The sequence below is a fragment of the Poecilia latipinna genome, unplaced genomic scaffold, assembly GCF_001443285.1.
Source record: "Poecilia latipinna isolate Pla-1442-1.1 unplaced genomic scaffold, P_latipinna-1.0 Scaffold210, whole genome shotgun sequence".
In the NCBI taxonomy this organism is placed as follows: Eukaryota; Metazoa; Chordata; class Actinopteri; order Cyprinodontiformes; family Poeciliidae; genus Poecilia; species Poecilia latipinna.
Window position 1 is genome coordinate 235381 of NW_015112826.1, and position 18074 is coordinate 253454.

At 40.9% G+C, this 18074-nt stretch overlaps 1 protein-coding gene across 7 annotated transcripts in view; it reads left to right on the forward strand.

Moving 5' to 3' along the window:
• pcdh19 (protocadherin 19) overlaps window positions 1-17457 on the forward strand; it is an 82438-nt gene extending 64981 nt beyond the window's left edge. For all 7 annotated transcript variants that reach the window (XM_015031547.1, XM_015031543.1, XM_015031544.1 and 4 more), the window contains exon 5: window positions 15715-17457. In XM_015031547.1, the coding sequence (XP_014887033.1) occupies window positions 15715-16274 (560 nt within the window). In that variant the 3' untranslated portion in view covers window positions 16275-17457. The remainder of the gene's footprint in view (window positions 1-15714) is intronic.
• Window positions 17458-18074: the final 617 nt, after the last annotated feature.

The following is an 18074-nucleotide window of genomic DNA, read 5'->3' on the forward strand; positions in this document are numbered from 1 at the left end:
TCAGAGGATGAAAGAGAGAGAGAGACCACCCGCGGAGGGTGAGAAGGGAATTTTTTTTATATATTTTAAGTGGGATCACCTGTTTCCTTTTTGTACCTGAGTAGATGGTTAATAAGTAACTATCTAGTGGCAGCCTTTCAGTGTTACAACAATCTGTAATTACAGAGAAAAGACTCTGAGAAACTGAAGTTGTGCCTGTATTTCGTTTAATTCAGTACTGCCCCTCCCCGTCCTGTTGCTGCACACTGGAAGAAAGAAAGCTGCCACACTTTCCCTTCAGTTGCTTATAAATATGACTGGCTAAAAAAAAAGACAATTGTGTGGTGGAAACCAACTCTATTAAGATAATGTTTTACATTTGACAAACTACAAGCAGCAGGTTTATTAGGCAGCCAAATGCAGAGCGGCTATTTGAGGAAATAGCCTGACTAATCAGCTAACATGGTGTTAGATTTGTTAGTCCGAGAGAAGTGTAATAATCGGTGCAATAAAGTTAAGTAGAAATGTTAGAGAAGAAGGAATAGCAATTAGATCAGGTTACACGTTTTTGCTTTAAATTTTCCCATAAGCACCAACACCTTTAAGTACCCTGGTAGTTTTACTCAACATTATCATACCATGGGAATCTCACACTGGCCCACGTCTAATGCAGATTAAACAAACACTAATTGCTGCTGAGCTCAGCTGTGTCTTCTTGGTGAATAAAGATCAGGACTGTAATGTGCACAGCCTGAACGCCACAAGTCGGCCTGAATTACCGTGCCGCGGACACGCTGTAATCTGCCTGCTTTGACTCGGTTCATTTCAGAGAAAGGTCAAGAGCAGAACAGGATCTGGAGGGGTGTTTCTCTGCGTTGTTGCATAGCTGCCGGTGGTTGATAATCAAATTAGAGAAAATTCATTGCCATTAAATAGAGACGTCCTCAAAGGCCTCTGTTTTTCTGTGGTGCTGCTAATCTGTTTCCTTTAGGCTACCACATATCTGTCTGGGCATTAACCCAATTATTATATCAAATTAATGTAATATGTAAAAACAGTTTAGCGTTAAACATGTAAATACAGCACTAGCTGCAGCAGCAACTTCTATATTTAGAAATGCCTTCAGGTTTGATTGAATGAGCGACACAATCCATCATTGTGGGGCTGATGCAACTTTCAAAATCGGAGTTACCCCTTTTTTTATAGGGAGGATGAAAGGTAATGAGAGAGGCAGGTTGTTAAGTTTAATGGCAGACAGGAAAACCTCAGAATGGCTCTTCTTAATGATGTGCCTCTTCTCATGCAGCTCTCGTTAAAGACGAGGCCAGAAAGCTCGGAGAGGACAGGGAGGGGACTGTGTCTGTGCGGACTCTGCACATCCCCCCCATCATCTCCAAGATCTGCAGCACGACTCTCACAATCCTCTCCTGAGTTCCCTCTGTGTTCAGCTCCCATTAGCATCAGAATATACTGTAAATAAACCGGGCAATCAGGGGCCGTGACCCCTTATATCCACGGCACGTGCAGACTCCCCTTCCTCTGCCTCCCCTGCTGCACTCTACATAACTTTAACTTGCCGGGATTTGCAACTGAATGTCAAGCGTGGTGTTTGGCTTTAGTGTGGGGCAGGTTGTTCCGCGGCTGTCTCCCGAGAAAAGGAACTGGAGGATCGAGAAGAGCAAGGGAATTGGATCTTTGACACCTGTCACTTCCACTCTGCTGCACCTTGCTCCCTCGCCACACATAAGGACTTTTCATGTCACAGCTCAGCATGTTATCATGAGTGGGCACAGGGCCTGAGAAATCCAATTACTACCTCTGTGTCAGACCCCAGCCACCATCCTTATGTATGCTGTAGTCATGTTCCTCAAATCAGAAAAGATGTGCCTATTAGTTCCTTCTTCTTTTCTTCAGACCACTCTCCCACCTGCGATTTAATCTGAGTGTCTTACCGAACCGGCTGCAGCGTTTTCTCCTGACAAGCGTCTATATATTGTGGTGGCGGCTGGTGGGTGGCTAATGCTGCGGACATAGGTTCTGACTGCGTTATACTAAGTGGCATCATGGTGCCGACTTTGCTGTTGTGGATAATGGAGAAACCTGGGAGAGAGTCAGCAAGCCTCCAAAGATGCCAAACAGATCATCCTTCGTGACAGGGAAGCAGGATGTGTGCTGGAGAAAGAGTTAGACCCAGTAGGTGTAAATCTAATGTATCTAGACGCAATGGGGGTGTCTCGCTGTGGCTCTTTATTTCTTTTATCTGCCTCTTATCCCTAAGTGACGCCGTCTGTGTTGTTCAGTGGGAAACAATGGGGCTGTTTGTTCAAGCCATGATCGTTTCCCAAGGTGGCCCACTTCCTGTGTGCAGAACTTTTACCTGCCTGTCCCACTCTGTACCCTCAACGCCGCCGTGTTACAGTGTCCTACTTCCAAGGATCGCTTTATAACGAGACAAGTGCAATTTTTTGAAAATGGAAAGAAGGAAAAGAGAACATGAGAGAAAGTAGACACCATGCTTTTGCTGCTTTGATGAGATAAAAAGGAATATAAAACACACAGTCCTGGCGAACGCAAAGTGAATGCGACTCAATGAGAAGCCACATTATATTACTTATGTAAGGTCCCTTTTTTGAAGCAAAACATTGGCTCACAGCAGGAGAGGAAATCCTTAGATATTAGCTTATCAGTGCTGTCATGCCTAGTCGGACACAGTAACAAGTTCTGAAGAAATGAAGTTATTTTAGAAAGCTACATGAACATTTAAAGTAGAAAAAACTGATGTTGGTCACATTGCCTTTTCACCGTTTCGGACAGTATTACTTTTAGTTACTTTGTAGCCCAGTTTTTGAGGAACAGAAAGATCCTGATTGCTACAGGATGCTACATTCAACAATTTATAGCCACTGTAGGGACGTCTTTGTCTTGCTTTAAGATTTGAGGATTTAATAATTATTTTTGTCTGACTCCAGCGAATGTTATCTATCAGCTCGAGTCTGTGTAGAGTTTGATCAGGATGTCGTATTTCCCAAGAACTGGACCAAACAAACATTGAGAAGTTTGTACCTAAATCAGTGGAAATCATGTGTGGGAACAAATTTTTTCCATAATTAAAGAAAAACTACAAAGGGTATGTAATACTTGACTTTGGCAAGGCATGGGTACAAAATGGGCAGATGCTTAAATTGACTTTAATGCAATAATTTCTCGTGTTATAATAGTTCAAAACTCACAGAATGTGTGTGTTACAAGAACGGAAACTTTTATATTTTGAACTGCAGTTGATCATATGCCATCCCTAAAGTCTCTTAAATAGCCCAATAGTTTAGCACTGATGGGAAGTTTCAAAGCAGATGCTTAAACTAGCGTCGTTATCGGCTAAGCCAGTGTAGCCAGTTGTGTTATATTTGTCTGCTTCTGGTTTTGGTACACATCTCTAGCTGTTGCTTAAGGATATCCAAGTGCCAAAATTAGCCTAGAAGCGAGAAAAGTGATCTGAGCTTTGTCCACATAGGTTTCTCCGAATCTTAAGGAAACTTCAGTGGCGTAAGCGGCTAATGGTTAGCCAGCCACGGTATTCTCACAGTGCAAATGATGTTCAAATGTTGTCTGTTTAATTTTTCCCTGTCATTGACCTGAGATGCTGAGAATTGGTTGTGGCTCATTTAGTGTTTGTATGATCAACTGTCTCTTTGTAGGCTTTGCAAACACAAGAAGAAGAAAAAGTTCCTTCCATCCATTTTTTCCATCTTCGACCCATCTCGTCTGTTCTCTTTTTCCATCGCCACTCGTATATCTTTCGTCTTCCCCCCTCATCCCCATTCATGGATGTAATTTAAATGTCTGTTTCTGCCCCCTCGCTCCTCCCAGACTCAAGGGTTTAGGAGCAAATTAGCTCGCCAGCTCGGTCAAGCTTAAACACAGAAATACTGCATTTGTTCCAGTGTATTTAAAGTTGTCCTCTGTCGATGCTTTGCAGAAAGAATGAGCCAGGCAGACAGAAGCAGGCGGTCTGGCTGGCTTGCTTAGCGGAGTGGGCAGGTCTGCCATAGAGATGCTAGCAGGACGCAGGCCTGTGGTTTAGGAGCAGACTGTTAACACTCTGTTTTGCATTATTGTTCTTTCAAAACTGAAGGTTGTGAAGGTCAAGACGATAGGAAAACTCAACGTGTTTCCAAAAATTATCTCCAATTTTAACATAAAATATATTTTCCAGAACCATATGTTAGCATTTCGTTTAAAGGCAATTTGTCTGGAAATTCGCCACAACCAATTATGCCACGCTAGAGCAAACACCTCCTATCAAACAAACCTGTGGTATAATCTAATTTTTCCTCTGATATTTTTAATAGATCCTACCCTGCAAGATATCTCTCCACAAAATCCTATTTTAACTGGAAACAGATCAAATTATGCGAACAAGGTGAGCTGGAGTTTCGGTTTAATTTGAACTATAATTGCATTCTTCCTCTTCCTCCATCTTTCATAAGTTAAAATAATTGTCTCTTTAAAACACTCCAGCCGAAAAGATGAATTTTATCCAATAAAATTCATCACTGAATTACACCAGTGAATAGTTTTTTTTTCCACAGCACTTATATAGACTAACAATATAATTCGGTTTACAAGCATAAACCTGCTGAGCTGATTTCTTGTTTCAGTAAAATCACCTGTATAAAAGGAAAAGTAGATCAAAGCAACTCCAACAATTTGCAGCTAATTACCTTTTCTCTCATTATCATCACATATTTGAAAGAGATTAACACTCATCTTAAGTTTGCTACAGTTTAAAGACTTTTATTGGGATGCATGAAATGTTTTTTTTTTTCAAACTGTATGGACACAGAAAGCTTCCTAAAAAAAAAAAAAAAGAGTTTTCTGTTGGTTACAAGAAAAACTAATTCAGCTGAAATGAGCACAAATGTGTGACGGTTCCCATAGCAACCAGCTAATATCAACTTGTCAAAATAGCACATAGGTTAAATACTCTGAGCCACAAGCACTTTTAAAACCATTAAGAAGATTAGTGGGTGTTTATTCTATGCTTTTCCTAATGTCTAGCAATTTTATATTATTTTAGCAGTAGGAATAATTGCTCCTTTTCGGAGCCATGAGGATCTCATACTTTGCCTAACATATGGTTTTCCATTTTGCTTTTAAAAAAAAAAAAGGGGGGTTTGCGTTTGTTTTCATCCCCCTTTTACTCTGATATTCTAAATAAAGTCCTGAACCAGCAATTGCCTTAAGTGGTACAGATTTTCCACAAAGACACTTGAAAGACTTATTCATCTAATTATTGTCGTTTTGTAAAATAAAATAAAATAAAATAACCAGAAAGTTTGTTCTGGTAGTCTATTTAGATTATTTAAACATATAATAATGTCCTACAGCTTCCTGAAATAAGAAGATATCAGGAAAGCGTCGTGTTGATATTCACAACCAGAGAAACAAACACCAACATCTCGATACCTGGACGGCCCAGTGCTGCTGTTGGACCGCCGTGATCCAGTATTTCTGTGCCCAGTAATGGATTCGTGCTGGAAGTGTGTCACTTTCTCTACGATATCTCTGCATGTTGTTGAATTGGCAGCACGGTCGAACAGTTGGGCTCTTTTCAGGTTGAGATGAAACCAGCCATCCCCACAGGCTTTCTGGTGTTCGGTGGCCACATACGGGCATTGTGTCGCTGCCGTAGCCTGTGTTGAGAAAACCTCTCTGCTTCCTCTTTAACACAGTTTAGCCTTGTGCATCCATGCTTATCTGTTTACGCCTTCCTGCCTGGGTTGAATCCAGTTCAGAGTGCCCGTTGAGAGAGTTAAATGGTCACTGGCTCATGTAATGTAGGGAAAAAGGGCATGAATTATAATATTGGCTGGTCTGCACAACAACGGATCACATCAAAGCCAACCTTTCTCCTCCAAGAGTTTTGTAAGCCATGATATGAGTCAAGGGTGACTCTTTTTCAGGCTTAGAAAGTATGACTGGGGCACTGTGACCCTTAGGAGCCAGTAATCATTGCAGAAGGGCATAATAGGGTGAGAGAATCCTCTCAGCAAAATGCTATTTGTTGCCAGGCCACCGAAACCAGCCCACCCACGTATGTCATCATGACAACCCGCTCGCATTGTTTCCACTACATCAAGCAGTCCATTGGCCAGTGGTCCTGCTCCTGAACAGAGCAGTGCTCTACGATGACATAGTGATTTATAAACAGCGGAGCGATTGCTTTTTTTTTTTTTTTCCCTTCTTCCCGCTGCTGTTACACAGCTGTTAAGCAGATGCTGTTTGTACCAATTTAGAAGCTAGTGCATTGTTTGTCAACACCAGTTTGGAAATTCATTCTTTATACCAGGAGGCTGTTACACAATGCCCTGGCTCTGCTGTATGGATGAGCAGCGGCAGGAGGGAGGAGCATGCATTGGAAGAAAATATTTTCATAATTTGGCTTGAACTGTTCCTGGCCTGTAATTCTTATTGATATACTAGAAGAAGAAGAAGAAGAAGAAAAAAAAAAAATGTTTTTTCAAGATCCTGGATATCCTGAGAATTTGTTTTTGACTCTCTGACTGTTGCTGAGGTCCAGGAATAGAAATAAAAGACGGACCAGCAAAGCTCACATAACTGGAGATCCACTGATTAGAGATTTTGTGGCCGAATTATAATTTTTTTTTACTTTCTAGAGAAATTGAAAATATAACTGTTTTCACAAAATGTTTAATATAAAATAAATCAACAAAAACAGGATCAAGTGACAGAACGATACCTCTCTGTAAACCACAGGAAATTTAATAATGCTCTACAGAATGAAGGTTATGGGACGTATTTGTACGAATACAACTCAAATCATATTTATGACAATATAACTCACAAACGTGTTTTGCACGTCAAAATCACATTTTTCTGCACGATAGATTAAAAATCAATACTAGTGTTGTCCAGTAATTTACTGTCAGATGTCTCCAGTTATTTATTTTTTATTTATTCCAACCACAAAGGAGTGTGAAGCAGCCTTTTGATGATCAATTTATAATAATCTATAGAACACGGGGGATGTCAAACCATGTGTGTTAGAGGACAGTTCTGCAGTTAAACAGGATTTCACTGACAGAGATGCACAAAGTGATCAATTTCCCTGTGAATCAGCTCCAATCAAAATCAACAGGTACACATATTTTCTCCTAATCATCAAAATAGCTTCCAGCATTTCTTGCCAACAAATCAATATACCATAGCGTGTACTTCAACACATTTATTCAGTTAACTAAAACATACATTTAAAGCTGCTGGTACACAAAAAGTGTTCAAAAATGTAAAGGGTCCAGGCTAACAACAGATGTCTTCACAGAAATGCAGCTTCCCTTCTAGTTTTTGTGCTTAGTGATGATACATTCGCTGATCACTGTGTGATTTGTCTGCATGATTCTATTACTGATATTTAAAATATCTGAGTCTTCTCTCAGCATCAACTTCCACGTCAAAGAGTCTCATCAGCACGACTTGTTGACTCTGAGGCATAGTTGATCCCATATTTACCAATCAAATTTTGGCTGATCTGGTTCAGGGTGTGACGAGCATAAAATCGTCCCTTTCCAGTCACCAGCTGATACATCGGTGACTCTCTCGATCGCTTCCTGTGTCTGTTGTTCTCAGCATTTACTATTTGACTTAAAAAAATAAAATAAAATGTAAGGAATTCTGGTCAGGTAGGAAAAAAAGCAGAGAGAGTGATTTTCTTTTTATGTGAGGGGTTCATTTAATTACCTCAATATACGTGATCTGGCAGTACTGGTTAGATGGGAGAGGAGGACAGAAGGAGGAGAGGCATAAAAGATGGCCTTGTGCAGGGAGCGGTGAGGGATGAATCTGGGGGTTTTTTAGGGGGGCGAGCTTGATGTGGCTGAGCCAGATGCTGCAGGGAGAAGGAAAGGACTCGACGCTGTGCAGAGAATGATGGCTTACGTGGCGCAGTAAGGGTGCCCCTCTACTGTTTGTAAAAACAAGACCATCACACTCCATCTTGCTGCTCCCGAAGGAGCCAAGCCTCCAGGCTGATTTATGGCCTGCAGACTGAATTGGCTGGCTGGGATGACAGCAGAGCTTGGACTCTCCCTCGTGAGTAGTGTAGGAGGCTGCTTGGCCGAGCTTCAGCCTCAGCTGGCCGTAGAACTGTCCTCAGACAGGACAGGCTGGATGTTGAGCTCCGTTCGCGGTGTAAAGATCAGACGGGACCCAGCCTGTTACGTCTCGAGCGCAAACCAGCCACAGAGAGAGTCGCCCTCTGAGCTGCCGCCGCCACCGCTGCTGCTATATTATCAGATTTTTCTCCTCCACTCTGAGACTTTCATCAGCATCTGCATCACAGGCTCCATCAAGACACTGTAGCAACAATTTAGATTTAATCAATCTTTGCCATGTGACTGCTAGGATGGAAAATTAATATGGAGAGCAATTAGAAAACAGTCATCTCGGTGTCAGAGACGCTCACGAATACGGTGATGAGAGCAGAAAAGCAGGGACAGTCTCTGCGGGAAATGGAAACTTATAAACAGCATCGTCAGAGGTTCTACTTTGCTTTTCCTAAGGTGTAGCTCTTTTGCATTTAAAATATGCCACATGCTACTATGATGAAAAAAAAAAAAGGCCAGAGAGCAATGACAGAGTCGCTGTTTGCTCTTTTAGTCTGCAGAGCTTAATAACTGTCTTCCTTGACTATACAGGCTCTGTGTGATGGCTTTGTCACAGCATTTTAATGGGGTTCACTTTCAAAGACAATGTGCAAACAACAGGAAATCAAAGAGAATGTGTAAAGTCTGTGTAGGCCACAGGAGTCGTGTATCTGCTTTAAAGTGCTCTAAATTATTTCCTTTTGCAACATCTGCATCACAAGGAGAAACATACTAAAATGTCTGGCTGTCTGTGCACGGATATCTGTTTTCATGACTAACAGAATTGGGACATTTGTTGCTTCAGCATAAATGTCAGCATAAAGAGAAAATGCGAAAAAGTAGCGAAGGACAAAAGTTGCTGATATTCTTTGTCAAATAATTTATCATACCAGATAGCTGCTCCACATTCTTTTTGGAGTTCATCGGCTTTAAAGCCGAACTGACTGAATTGTGTCACGCTGCACATACTTGTGGGCTTGTGGTTCATCTAAAATTAAGATTTTGCCACTCGAATCTGACTCCAGGAGAATTCAGTCCTGCCTCCCGTCCTCCACTACTCTTAATTACTCACGGCTACATATTGAGGTGTAGCGAAGCATCCAGCTCCTGATATGATACATAAGATCGAGCTCACAAGACACTTTTATTGTTTTTATAAGTGGATTTTTAAAGAGTTTATAATAAATGCAGAATAATTCAGTCCAAGTTTGACGAGTCAGTCTGCTACAATTTTTATCTTATCTAAGTCTAAGAGGATCCTAATACCAAAAAAGCACAAAAAATAAACCATTTATTGTGTCACTGCAAAGAATTGTAAATATTTTATAAATCTCAAACTGGGCTTTGAAGAACCGCTGCTCGGTGTTAAGCAACCAGGTTTAGGTTTACCTCTATAAATATTTTAGACGTTGAAGCTACAGCTACAGTTCAGGTGCCTTTGCTGCCAGTTGTTATTGGCTAAGAGTTAGCCAGCTGCAGCGTTCTTGAAATGCTTTAAAATCATTTGCAATCTATTTCACACTATCTCGTATGTTTGTTTTTCTTTTTTTTTTTTTTTTACGCTAGAGTACCCAGAATAACAAACTTCATTTTAAAGAATCTGTTACTCATGTAGATTCCAGTCAGGTTTTTATGAATCTGCTTTTTGTGGTTTTTATGCTTGGTCTGAAAAGTTTCCTAAAAAGTTTAAAATTTGTCCTTTTTTGTTTTGACTGCTGGAATAAGGTTTTTATGAATTCCAGTTTAAAAATATCTATCTGGACTAAATTACAAGCTGGTTTTTGAAAGCTAGTGCCAGCTGGCTAGTGGCTAGCTAGTCATTTGTATTTTTTTTTTTACAAGTTGTTTATGTTGTCTGTCAACCTGCCACCATTTATTTTACACTTTTACCTTCAGTGTCTAGGTAAATGTGCACTCTTCATCAGACAAGTGTACAAGTCTAGAATTGTATTCTGCCTTCCTTTAAAATAATATTAAGCAGGGAATCCAGCTTAAAATGAGTAATTTCAACACTTTGCAACTTTATATCTATAGAATGTAGTTCTGGTCATTTTTTACAAAGCTATTGTAAAATGGTTGGTATTAAACACTTTGTAATTCATACTCACTTTGAGTAGTAAAGTGAAATGAGGCATTATGACTCCAATGAATAGTATTTAACAGTATAAAGTAGGTAACCATAATTAGGCTTCAAAACTGCAGTCAAAGGACCTTGGTGCACATAAAATTACTCTAAATTATACACATGAATGAATTAAGCATTTTTAAAAATGTTAAAAATTATTTGTGTAATATATAAAAATACTTAACTTCAAAGAAAAATACACTATTACTACACAATGGGCAAGTTATCTTTTAATGTAAAATGAAAACGAGGAAGGTAAGAAATGACATCAATTGGATAAAAAAAAAAGGACAAAATCATCTAGAGCACATTCTTTCAAATCTGGGGCTTGTAATAACGGCCTGGACTAAAGTAGCAACTACACAGTGCTTCACAAGGCACATTGTGATGTTTTAATATTACGAGGTGCTACATACAGGTGGAAGCTGCAACACTTACTTTTGGAGCGATAAGCGCCTGTGTTTTCCAAGAGAGGCTCCATGTGTGAGCCAAAAAGGACGAAAAATAGCTGGCGAAAGATGGAGGAGTTTTACACGGAGCACAGATCTTTGCTTTTGTGTCAGAGGGTTTAAGTTTTTGCTGATTCCTCGTTTTTTGCTACATTAGCAACAAAAAAATAGTGCCTGCAGGCATATAATATGAAGGGATCATTATATCTAGTACACCAGAGTAAAGTGAGCAATGAGCTAGTCAGGTTGTGGGATTCCCACAGTGAAGCTAAAGATCTGTAACTTGAAGTTCAGATGCCTTTAACTGATCAAGAGAATGAGTCAGGGCTGAATCTGCCGTCGCAGGCTGCAAATTTAAGATAAAATGACTCAGAATGTGTAGATTTTCTCCCCGTGGTGATGCAAAGGGATGTTTTTCCAGGTAACTGCAAACAGAAAAACAAGGACAGCAGCGCTGCCGGGGGATTTGTCTTGGGCATTTGAAGTGGCATTATTTATTAGATTCCCATGCTGTGGAAGTTCTCCCACGAGCGCAGCGGCCCTTTGACCTGAAATCTGTATTAAAGCATAGTATGCCTGAGTCAAAGGCAGCGGTGAACAGACAAGGATCTTTTTAGGCTGCATTTCCAGTAGAATGCATTGTAGTGTAAGTGCTTCAATCATGTCAAACAAAAGACAAGCAACCTCCGCCCTTCAGTGAAAGTCACTTAGTAATTAATAGGTATTAAATCTGCAAACGGAAATGTTCCCAACAACATCCTGCTTTGTGCGTCTGCTTTAAATCTGCTCCTTGCACTGATTGGCAACCCTATTTCCTGACTTTTCCTGATGCCTTTGAATACACATTCTCAGCAGGAGGTGCCTTCACTGCCTCCTATTCTGTACTCGTGCTGCTGTAAGAGCCCCTAATTCATCTCTTTCCATTACAGTCGCCTCGTTTTATTTCAAATAGGAAGAGATTATGCTTTGTCAGAGGTCGATGGCCTGTCACTTTTTTTTAATTTAAATTTTCTCTCAGTTTTTTGTGGATCTTTCAGAGCAACATCTGCGTTTTATGAAGCTCCGAGCACAGGCAGGATGTGTGAGTGTTAATAGCACTTGGCTTCCATAACAATGTCATTTACAACCCAGTTGCTCTCTGATAGACCCTAAAGGAAAGAGAGAAAATGGCTTTCACTGCATATGCAAGCGCGGCTAAGTAGCAACCATGCAACTTGTGTATATTTCTTTGTGCCTTACGGCTTTTCATGCCCCAGAGGATGCTTTGGGCTATAGAAATAAGCCAAAGTGTTTAGAGGAAATTGCATTCATTACCAGGATGCTTGTAAATTTTTAATCAGTGGAGAAAAAGATCTGCTTTATCAAACACGTCAAACAAGATTTTACAGGAATTTTCACATTCCTACATGTGTAAAATCGAATTACGTACACGAGTGAGCACCGAAATGGTAACTATATGTTGGTGTAATGATCAAAAATGTGACTTCTTATTGTTCCTCTATTGTCTGTGGATGCATTCAAAAACCTGTCGCTCAGAAAGCCGTAACAAAAGACCTGCAGAAAGCAGAGGGAGTTGAAAATTGCTTAAAAAGGGGCTGTTTTTCTGTACCATATAGCCTTAAGCAATGTGTTTATTTTTCAGTCATCACCATTCATTATGTTTGTGGTACCTTGTAAAGACTTTTTCCTGTGATTGCATTGTTACATACTGATTGCATATCTTATAAAAGAAAGAAAAAAAAAAGAAATCCCCGGTTTAATAGCTTTTGTCTGCTTGATTGCTGCCTTTGCAGTTTGTCAGTTCAATCAGTGAGGATTTATAGGAACTTATACACCGGCTATAAAACCAGGAAGAGAAAAATACTCTTTTCTCTTTTGTTATGTTTTGCCGCATAAAATTATTTCATGTGCTTCCCACAGGTCCTTATGGCAGTATATTAACTAAAGTTAATATTTTTCTTCGAACATTTTAAAGTTATCAGTAGATGACGACATTAGGAAAACCAGCATACGTTTATGGTATAACGAGCATGATCTAACTGCATTTATTTAAAAAAACAAAAGGAAAGCAACAATTATTCATTTCTCCTGACAAAGTACTTAAACAGACTTATTATTTATGTTGTAATAATGTTATTTCAACATTATTACTGCAGATTATATGCTGTAATAATACTTATAACATCCATCTTTTATCAAATATGACAATCTCAGTCAACATCACAATGTTTTTGCTATAGGATTATTTTCCTCTAACATGTAAGCAACAGGAAGTTAAAGGAGCCTTCTTTCAGCAAGCTGGTTGTTGGTGCACAGAAACAGGTAGGGGAGGGGCAACTTTAGACTGTGCTCCATAAAGCTGTAAAATGTTTCAGTCAGCCCAGAATATTCTCTGGTGTGTCATTAAAAGCTACTTTTTAAAGTTAGGAATGGTCAACGGGGGGAAAAACGTCATACAGTTACACAGCTTCACATAGCAACAGGTTGGGGAGGGGCAACGCAGCATTATCAAATTCCACGGAATGATGGAGGAAACTCGAGTCACTTCTGCACTTCATCTGGAACCTCACTGAACGTCAGAGAGATCGTAGGAAATGGCGTGACAGAAAAATAAAAAGACATTTTTGATTCCGTGAATGCACAGCAGCAAGTTGGGAGCGGCAACAACGCATGACTGCATGAGCCGTAAAAATGAGGAAAACTCTGGCCAGTCTGCCACTTTCTTGGTACATTTTAACATTTTCTGACACGTTGAAACCAGTCAGTGGATTACATGTTCACCCGAGGTTTTTTTTTTTTTTTCAAAGCCATTAATGCTCATAAATGCTTCCCAGTGTCCAAATTTAGGCTGAAATCATCAAAGAAATGCCGTGCCGTTGTATCAGTCACCCGTGACCTGCATTCTTGGTGCCTGTGCTCTTATTTTCAGCCCATAATTCAACTCCCACATATTTGGGCTCAGATAGCCTTTGATCCCTTTTACTCACTTCATTCAGGCATTTAGTTTCCATGTTATCTGTCAGCGCCATCAGATTATACTTTATGAGAGACAGCGCTGACATATCTGCCCCTGAAAAGCCAGTCTCCGATCTTTAAATATCGATCCCCAGGGCCTTAGCAGAGGTGCCTCTCGCAAGTGCAGAAAAGAAGGGGGGGTGGGGGGGGGGGGCAGATCATTAGTGATTTTAATTAGGTGATCTTTCAAGCTGGGATTGCCAGATGTAAGCATATGCATTTGGGTCGATCCCAATCCCTCTCTCACAATTCCTTTTTTCTTTTTTGTCATTTCGTGCTTCTGGAACGGTGGATGGTTGCTGCTTGGAGTGAAACAAGCAGTAGGGAGCACAGAAATATCTCCCGTGTGCTCGTGCAGCAGGTTCATTTTTAGACTTTGAGCTGGAGGAGAAACATGCTACAGCTGCAACGACACATTTTAAAAATGAACTCTAATACTTTAAGTCAAACATTTTTGGAGCGCTTTTTGATGCTCTGCTTACCTCATGTCAAATATGTTTTTATTTAGATTCTATCAGACAAATTGTTCACTGGTTTTGAGGAAAAACAGCATTTAAATTTAAATGAGTGATCATAGCGTCTTTTTGTCATCACCAATGATGCCAAAATGTTCTTGAAAGTTCTCCCACCAACAACAACGTGCAGCACAGCCATACAGAGTCAGACTAATCTGCTTTTTTTTCCCCCTGCTCCATCGTTAAACATCATTACATATTTATAACTCGGCGCCAGATGACAGAGACAGAGAGGGAGGAAGAGATATGAACCAGGCAGCAACGCCGCAACTCGTCTGGTGTCTTTCTCTGGGATATCTGATTGCACTGTTTAAACCTGCCTTTTATCTATCGTTTGGTAGTGAAAACCCAATTACGCAACAGCTCCAAATGGACTTTTGATTTAACAATGCATGATTTAATTGGTACATTAGATGTGCCTCAAACATCTAGCTTATGATTGGGAGGAGTGTGAGAGAGACTGCATCTCGAAGTTGATGTACATGGTCGGAAATTAACAGCCTAAAATCACCGTGGGTATCAATCTTATTCTTGTATTAAAATATGTTGGGGGGGGCGGGGGGGGAACATGTTCCAAGCTAAAGTTGAACACAAACAGTGCAGTTAACATTCATGCTGTTGTGTAGTTATGAGCAGAAAGGATGTGTGTCTGTTTTCATCAGCTTTTGCAATGTGCTTTTTAAAAATTATAGTGCCTTATTTTATTGTGAAAGTCTACAGGAAGTTGCATCCCAGTTAAATTGCTTCACTTAAATTAAAAAGCTAGTGGAAATGGCTGAAAGTCTTGTAATAATGTTTTGCCGTTCCTACTGAAAACAAGAAGACTCTTGGCTAGAACATAAAGACCCGAGAGGCTGGTAACCAGTTACACAGATACACAAAACCATTCTGGAGAGAGTACATATCCAGTTAAAAGTTAACTTGCCTTAGATTAGCCAGTGGTTGTTGGGAGAGATAGGGGACTAATGTTGTGTCCTGCTGAATGAAGCCAAATCATCTTCAAAAACTCTTCCTATCCTGTTCTTCGCTTTTTCTTTAAGTTGTTTTATGGCTGATTTGACACGAACAATTTGACATCTCCTTTCATTTCACTCGTTTGTTTTTTATTTTTGAGCAGTTATGAGGCACGGTGGTGCTGCTGTGCGAGTCACTCAACGGGTTGCTGCTAGGTAACCAAAGAGTGAGTTGCTAGGTAACCAAAGAGTGAGTTGCTAGGTAACTGAAGAGTGAGTGAGTTAGTTGATGCCACCGATGGCCACCGATGGCCGATGATTCCCAGAATGCTGTTTGGTTATTGATTGGAGTTCAGTGAAATTATTGAATATAGTTGTATTATCTACTGATATTGATCAAGTGTTTTTTTTGTGATGCATGTTGTTGCTGATTTATTTCCCAGCCCAAATGATCACAAATAAAATTCGTGGTTTAAATTTAGACTGATCCAGGAAACTTTTTTTCTTTGTCTGCAGATCCCGGAGAGGGCTTCCACTGCCAGGACGAGTGCCGCATACTGGGCCACTCTGACCGCTGCTGGATGCCTCGGGTTTCGGTCCCAGCACGCGCCAAGTCACCCGAGCACGCTCGCAACGTCATCGCTTTGTCCATCGAGGCCACCACGGTGGACGTGCCGCACTACGAGGACGGCACAATCAAGAGGACTTTTGCCACCTTTGGCAAGGATGGGCCAGAGGATGTTGAACGGGGAGAGTTGAAGGGAAAGCGGACTCAGGAGTCTCAGGTGTGCAGCCCCAAGGCCAACGGAGGGGCAGTTCGCGAAGCTGGCAACGGGCGTGAGGCCGCCAGCCCCATCACCTCCCCCGTGCACCTGAAGAGCCCGATGTCCAAGGCGTCATCTTCCTACAATACACTGAAATGTCGTGACGCAGAGCGGATCGCAAACCACAGCCTGCTGCGGCAGCCTGAGGGGAAGGACAGCGAGCCGGCCGTCAGGGAGATCAACACGCTCCTGCACGACGGCCGAGACAAGGAGTCCCCCAGCAGCAAGCGCCTGAAGGACATTGTACTTTAGCAAGCTTCTTGGCCACACTCCAACATGCACACACATATACAGTGTAAACTCACATATATATATTTACCCCACGGTAGCTGTGTATACACAGCCAGGCTGTGGAAGTGTAGAGACACACCCATTTGCAGAATCCAAAACTCCAGAACCAGCTTGGGCTGCTGATGATGAACTGTAGTCTGCTGCAGCTAGTTGTGTGCTCAAGCCCAGGTAGTGGATGTGGCTTTGTTGTAGTCGCAGTACTTTTTCCTCGTTTGCTTTTGTTCGGTTTTTCTTTCAGTCTGCATTAAGTAAACAGGCAGGTTACTGTTGACTGCATGGACGCGGCCAGTGGAGCTCCTCCAGCCCTCGAGCCAAAGCAGGACACTACATGTTGGGACGCATGAGGTGCCAATTCCTACGTACAGTTATGCCTTTTGAACTACTTTTGTATGACTAAAATGACATTTGCCTTCTTTGGTTTTGCAGTGTGTTTTAGCTGCTAAAATCGCTCCTTGTTCCTTTGTATAGTGAGCTCTGACACTGTAATAAACAACCACAGACACACGCGCAGGATTCACCCAAACACATGTTGCTCATTGGCTCCTTCGTGGTGCATTCAGGAGCAGGATCAAGAGTCCTCTCAGTCTCGTTTGTCTTCTGCCTGGCTGATAAGAGAAAACTTCTGCTTTTTCCCCTGAGGACAACCTGGTATCATCAGACTGTGAGGTCTTTAAAGTATTTATATTTTATCACGGAAGGAGCAAAATGAACTCCTGCTATCTGCCAAGCCTCTCTGAACGCTGGAAGTGGGACAGACCGATCTTTGTGTTCAGAACAAGTTGTATGAACAAATTTAAGACTTTAATGCTTTTGAAATCTCCTGTGCCCAACCTTGATTGTAGCCAGTGGAGCACAAATTAGAGCTTTGTGCTTTTGGTCTTGTACTTTTTTTGACTTTTGACTATGGGGCTAGGATAGAAGGGATCGTCACTCATGTCTTGCTATGTGGAACTCTGTATAGGGTTTACTATTATCATTTTTTAATAACCTGTTGTTATGTGACAATCCCTTTAATGTTTTGTTTCAAAAGGAAAAAAAAAATCGAATAAACATTGGTGTTCAACTGAAGCTACGGTAGCGTTTGTTACACAAACACGAAAATAACATAAAAAAATATATATGCCAAAATATATTTTATAAATAATTTAAAATGTATAATGAGAATATTTAATGCTGTGTAGTTATTTTATGAGTAAGTTATACTTGAAATTAACTTGCTTTTTGTTCACTTGTCTTTTGCTTTTATATGGATCTTGATTTTTTTTTCTTTTTTATGAAATTGGATTTTTTTTTTATTTCGTTTTACTTAATGTGTGATCCCTGGCAACCGTTGACTTGCAGTCTACCTTGTTGTAAAGAGTTTCTTATTGGTCAGTTCTTGTGCCATCCAGTTTCTGTGTGGGCTACTAGAAAGTGTGGAAAAAAAGACAAAAAAAAGAAGAAAAAAAGCAATCTCAGCACCAACATTAGTGTGTCCGTTTGACGAGCTTAGAGCTTAGAGTGAGCAAAAGAAACCAAAAAAAAAAAGATGTAAACCCAACTGTGCTGACTGCAGGATGTTGCTTATCCTTAGCATCTCAGGAGGAGAAAGCTGTTGCAGTTTCCCACCTTTAGCTCCAGCTTGAAAGGCTGGACTTGAGTTCAAATGAGCTCCTGACATGCAGACTTGCTTTACTCAGCACTGCTGTCACCATGTGCCATCTGTGTTCAGCTGATCTCCAAGATGAGGTAGAGACGGCAGCGAGTGGTAGACACAGGGCT